The 6,000-nt window shown below is 42.2% G+C and overlaps 1 protein-coding gene across 4 annotated transcripts in view; it reads right to left on the bottom strand.

Annotated features, from left to right (window-relative positions):
• Nucleotides 1-1,210: 1,210 nt before the first annotated feature.
• The window catches only part of syk (spleen tyrosine kinase), an 88,912-nt gene continuing 84,122 nt past the window's right edge, over nucleotides 1,211-6,000 (bottom strand). For all 4 annotated transcript variants that reach the window (XM_070988487.1, XM_070988488.1, XM_070988489.1 and 1 more), the window contains 3 exons: nucleotides 5,714-5,854; nucleotides 4,581-4,693; nucleotides 1,211-4,438 (listed from right to left, as the gene is read on the bottom strand). In XM_070988487.1, the coding sequence (XP_070844588.1) occupies nucleotides 4,366-4,438; nucleotides 4,581-4,693; nucleotides 5,714-5,854 (327 nt within the window). In that variant the 3' untranslated portion in view covers nucleotides 1,211-4,365. The remainder of the gene's footprint in view (nucleotides 4,439-4,580; nucleotides 4,694-5,713; nucleotides 5,855-6,000) is intronic.

Here is a 6,000-nt window from a genome sequence, read left to right as displayed (position 1 = left end):
CAGGTCTACTTATGGTTCCTAAAGTCTCAAAAAGCAGAACAGGAGTCAGAGCATTTAGCTATCAAGCTCCTCTCCTGTGGAACCATCTTCCAGTCTTTGTCCGGGAGGCAGACACTGTCTCTACATTTAAGAGTAGGCTTAAAACTTTCCTTTTTGATAAAGCTTATAGTTAGGGCTGGCTCAGGCTTGTCCTGGACCAGCCCCTAGTTATGATGCTATAGGATTAGACTGTCGGGGGACATCCAAAGATACACCGAGCTCCTCTGTCCTTCTGTCCCTCTCCCGCTCTCATGTCCTACCACGAGTCTCTGTGCTTTGTCGTCTTGCAGGTTCCCATGGACAGTGGCTGAATCTGGATTGTGGATTTCAGCTGCGTCTCCTGCCTTGGCCCTGCCTGCATGTCTGTCTGTCTGTCTGTCTGTCTGTCTGTCTGTCTGTCTGTCTGTCTGTCTGTCTCACTCACCACCCTCTCTTGCTCTTCCTCTCTCACCCAACCGGTCGAGGCAGATGGCCGCCCACCCAGAGTCTGGTTCTGCTCAAGGTTTCTGCCTGTTAAAAGGAAGTTTTTCCTCGCCACTGTCGCCAAGTGCTTGCTCATGGGGGAACTGTTGGTTTCTTTGTAGATAAAAGAGCTTGGTCTGTACCAGCTCTATATGGAAAGTGTCCTGAGACAACTTCTGTTGTGATTTGGCGCTATACAAATAAAATTGAATTGAATTGAATTGAATTGAATTATTGAGCGAAAGGGAAGCTTAAAGATGTTTCAAAGACTGTTGTGAGAGGGAAAGTTGTTGTTGATGTTCAACTGGTTCTGATTTGAAATTGAACTGAGGTGGTAATATTTGGGTTGGTCTGTATTGTGTGATTTTATGTTTTGAAGTGAACAGCGACTATAAGGAAATACTGAAATTGCTAAAGGGAAAAAATTGAGAAAAAAAATCTTTTAATTATATATATATACCATATATATTTGGGATTCCACTGAACCTGAAAAGGAATACAAATTCTCCAGAAGAAAAAGTCAAATAATACAAAATTGATGTCTCAGGTTCTTTTATGTGTATGTGACTTACCGTAAAGTAGGGGCATCTCACCCATCCTGATAGATCTGGGGAGGGAGGGTTCATGCTTGGACTGGTAAGAAGGTTGAGCTTATACAATAAACTTCAAGCAGCTACTGTGATAGAAAGACGTCCTAAAGCCCACCTCACCACATCTCAGACAAGTTTATTGTGGTAAATTCATGCAGCAGGATAGGCACAAACATACATATAGTTGTGAATACAGAGACTAATCATAATGGGCGGTGGGGACATGTCATCATCCAATCATCTACGGTAAGGACATTGTATTTACCCCTACACAACGGTGGAATTACCCCTCCACTACAATCAGTTGTTCCTTATTCTGCACTCTTTTAAAAAGGGCAGTAGCATTAGGCTGCTTCTGTATCATATCAGAAAGAGGGAACAAGCAAGTGTTGTTCTTGCTCAGCATCCTCCTGGAGGACTCCTCCAGATAACATCCATCAGAGACATCTGCCATAACAGGAGAAATAAAAAAAAAAATGGCCTCACAGTTGAAGAACTGGCTAATGCTGAGATGGAGATAATCTGCATAATCCAGACAAGAGATTATCAGATGAAATCACAATTCAGTGAAAAGGCATGAAGTGAATGTACTAATACTGAATATCATCAAATAATATACAGTATTAAGAGTTGGTGGGCGACTTAGTAAAGCAGCAGTGGTAGAAGAGATGAAACATCCTATTATACCGGCCTAAGATTTTCATATTTCTGATCTAATTCTTTGACATGCTCATGAAGAGGTGGGTCATGGTGGTTGCAAACCTGTTATCCAGACTATGGCAAAAATATTGGATTCCTAGTGCCACTGTGTCAGAAAAATCCTCTCAATGGGCTCTATTTTCGACTCCGCCGCAGGCACGGCGCAAAGTGGGGTCCGCTTCGCTGATGGGGCGTGGCGGCGCAGACTTTGGTATTTTCGTGCACTGCACCGCTGGTGCATCTCCTCCCCCTTCTCATCTCAGTCCCACCCAGCGGCGCAACTCGGAAAGAAGGAGGGGAGAAGGCGTGGAGTGGGTTTGACGAGTGAAATTTCCACCAATTACACCAGCTCCTCGCCTCACCTTTAAAAACGCCGCTGGCGAGGCGAATGGCAAGTTTTGAGGATGACTAAGCCAACGCAGGAAAGTGTCCGATGCCCAAACTTCTCCCAGGAGGAGACTGACGTCACTCATGTCTAAATATGAGGTACTTAGATGGTAAATCCTCGGCCTCCTCCTCCTCCTCCTCAAAGCAATGATGTACTCCATCTTTGCAGATAACGTTAAGCATTACTATAATTACATTTGTATTTGGAATGAAATGACGTGGGTAATAGCAGACAACGATCATCACTTACGTTTTTTCCATTTGTCTGTCTCTCTCTGTCTCTCGAGTGCTCTGAGATAGATGCAGTATATATGCTCTGTAGGATGCCATGGCTGTTTCTGATTGGCACAGCGACGTTAATTGATTAGTTCGTATCCCTGTTTCACCTGTGTACATTCGGTCAGGGTGAGTGATCATTACGTGTGCCGAACGTGCTTGTGATGTGGTCAGATGAGATACTATTCAAAATATAGAAATTTAGGTCTGACTCTATGTGCTGACTCAGATAGCTGCATTGAATCATGGCTGTTGCTAATTATTGATCGCAGTGTGCGTTGGATGACTGACCGAGCACTGCTGAAAACACTGTGAAAACCACGCTGCCGTCTTGTTGAAGGCGTGATATATGGTGTCATCAACCACCTTTTCAGTGGATAGCCGTTATTACCTAGCAGCCACCCATCCAGAGGGGTGTCCCCCTGAAAGACTGTAGGGATGCTAGAATTTGCCAGGATGAACGAGTCATGTGCAAACCCGGGGAAAGTGGCATACACGTTTGTCACCAGGCAATTTGAGTCACAGATCACCAGACATCCCTGTTTCACCTGTGTACATTCGGTCAGGTTGAGTGACCATTACGCATGCTGAATGCGCTTGTGATGTGGTCATGTGAGATACTGATCAAAATATATAAATTTAGGTCTGACTGTATGTGCTGACTCAGATAGTTGCATTGAATCGTGGCTGTTGCTAATTAATGATCGCAGTGAAATGCCAGACACTGTGGAAACCTGCCTGTGAGGTATTGGTGATGTGAGCACATGACTCTGCCGGTTTATGAAAATCCACTTGCCCGGCGGTGCGCTGCTGGCGCACAGAGTTGACCCAGTCTGGGGTGGCGAGCTTTCAGCGCACTTTTGCGCCACCGGCGCAGACCGAAATGGGACGAAAATCCAAATGCGCCGGCTGATTATGCCGACACCTCCCCCTGCTGTACCGCAAAGCCCATCCTGGTGCCCCTCTGTATGCCTCGGTTTACCAAGATGCCAAGTGCGCCGTGCCCCTGCCTGCACTGCACGAAAATACCACTGCGCAGGGTGTGCAGCCTGCGCCACGCCGGCAGCGGAGTCAAAATTAGAGCTCAATGTGTTTGTTGCCATTGCATATTTGCCCCTGGATGGAGTTTGTTCATCAGTTATTTTGGATCCTTTGGAGTGAAGCTTGGAAGGAGTGTTGTGAAGCACTATCGTGTTTTGTTTTGATATACATGCTTAAATGTAAGAGCAACTAACATTGAAATGGCATCAGAACTTGGCAAAGACTGTCATCAATGCCCTTTGGCGTTTTACAGCTTAACATCGTCAAGTCAAACAACTATCTGCCACCGATTTTTGTCGGAGCTCAGCTTTACTTGAGGAAGGCAACTAAATGCTGGAAGTCAGATCCAAAATTACATTAGGCACACTTTTCAGTAGTCATGTGACTTTTACATCTCAGGTCATATGCTGACCATGTGACTTCTTTGGGTATATTTCTTTCCAGAGTTATTTCTTGTCATCTTGCAACTGATGATGTTGTTTGGATAAACAATGAACAGGATGTTTTTTTTAGTTTTACTTTAATGACACTGCAATGGTGCAACTATTACACATGAACGCACTTAAAAAATGTATGAAACCCTTCTGCAAAAAGAATAAGTTAGTTCTAACATGAATGTTTGTTCATAGAATAAACTGGATTTGTATTACAGCTTTCATGTTGTTTAGATTAAGGAGGAACAAGAAATGTAATAAAAATGTCATTTGCATGACTGTGGTTTATGTTTAAAAGTAAGATAAATTCTCCATTTGAAGTCAGTATTTTACAGTAGCATATATAATTCATAACCATCTCCAGTCATTATGAGTAAATGCAATTTTTTTCTCATCAGCCAATAGTGTGCATAGTCTCATAGCATCCATGTGAAGAATTACTGTGCAATGTCGTAATAATATTCTCGTAGTCTTGGCTCAACAACATTAAATCCAGGCCTTTCGTCTGCCCTGTAAGACAAGATAGCAGCAAGTAGTTAACAAAAATGAGGTCTCCTTACATACAGTGCCCTTATTATTTCCATTTGGTGTAAGACAGTCTTGTTGATCCAACCATTACATTGTGATTACTTAGAGACAACTCGTGACTTACTTGTATGTCCAGCAGGTCCTCATCAGGTCATACATCTCTGGTGGACAGTTCATTGGGGCATCCATACGCTTTCCACTTTCAATCATCTGCATGACATCATTTCCTTTCATTCCCTATGAACAGTGATATGTTCAGATTAAAGGTGACACAATCAGGCAGATACTGCTTAGCACCTATGAAAGGAAAAGGTTGATACAAAATAGTTTCTCTGGAACTTCATACAACATATGGAGGGTTTTTTCTTTTTGCATTACTCTTTGAAAGGGTGCTCATTATATAACCTTTAAACCCTAGGAGGATCGTGACATATGCAATTAAGAGGTCATTAAAATTTGCAGAACAGATTAGAGTCTACTAGAAGTTGTTTAAATGAGCTGAATGCTTTACAAAATAGCACAAAATGCAATACATCAACATGTAAGTAAAACACGAATTCAAAAACATATGTGAAGTGTTTTGGTCTACCCCTTATGTATATGAAACTGTGAAACTGCTGTTAAAAAAAAAAAAAAGAATCTGTGGCAGCTTTCACTTCTGATGCATATTGTCTTGGGCAGTGGTTACCGAACAGTGTGCCTTCCTCTTGAGTCTGTCTCAGGAAGAGGAATAAGCCTTGTTTTTAATTTTGTGACCTGTCTGGTTTAAATGGGTGGTACTACTTTGATTAGTTTACAAAGTTTCAAATGAATTTTTGAATTATTTTGTTAATATATATTTCATTCGTAATATAGTTTTATATAGCTTCAGATTTTATTTGGCAACAGTAAATAAAAACAATTGTTTGTGATGAGTGATGAGACTAAAGATAGCACATGTTATAGAGGCTGTTTTGCACAGATATGAATACGGGTTTGCTTTGACATTTGCCTTTTGGTGTGCCTTGGGTACAAAAAGTTTAAAAAAGATAGGGTCTAGGTCATGGAGGCAATTTCCCCTCGGGGATCAATAAAAGAATTCTGATCCTGATTCTGATTCTGATAGTCATTACAGTCAGAGTAGCATGTCCCTCAACACTGAAATCTGGTCTTTGCTTCCAACCTGCCACTGCTCCAATAAGATATTGCTTAAATGAAATACTTGGCTTAATCTGTGAAGTGTCATCATGCCTCTGATTGGTTAGAGATTGCTTATACCTTGTATGGTTTCTGGCCATAGGAGTAAGCTTCCCACATGAGCACCCCAAAGCTCCACACGTCACTTTTGGATGAGAATTTGAAGTAGTTTATACATTCAGGAGCGTACCATTTCACTGGCCACTTCCCGTGACCCTTTGCCTGTAGGATGAGACACATACAAAACATCAGTGGGTGTCATTTCAAGTTATGTTAGCCATCCTCCGATTGCAGTCTGCCTCACAACACTGAGGGGATTGTAGTTATTCTGATGCATGTAATTTCCTTTCTTTTTTTTTTCTTGGTTG

The sequence above is a fragment of the Chaetodon trifascialis genome, chromosome 20 (genome assembly GCF_039877785.1).
Source record: "Chaetodon trifascialis isolate fChaTrf1 chromosome 20, fChaTrf1.hap1, whole genome shotgun sequence".
NCBI lineage: Eukaryota > Metazoa > Chordata > Actinopteri > Chaetodontiformes > Chaetodontidae > Chaetodon > Chaetodon trifascialis.
The sequence above is the reverse complement of the archived record's forward strand: the minus strand, read 5'-3'. Positions and strand labels throughout refer to the sequence as shown.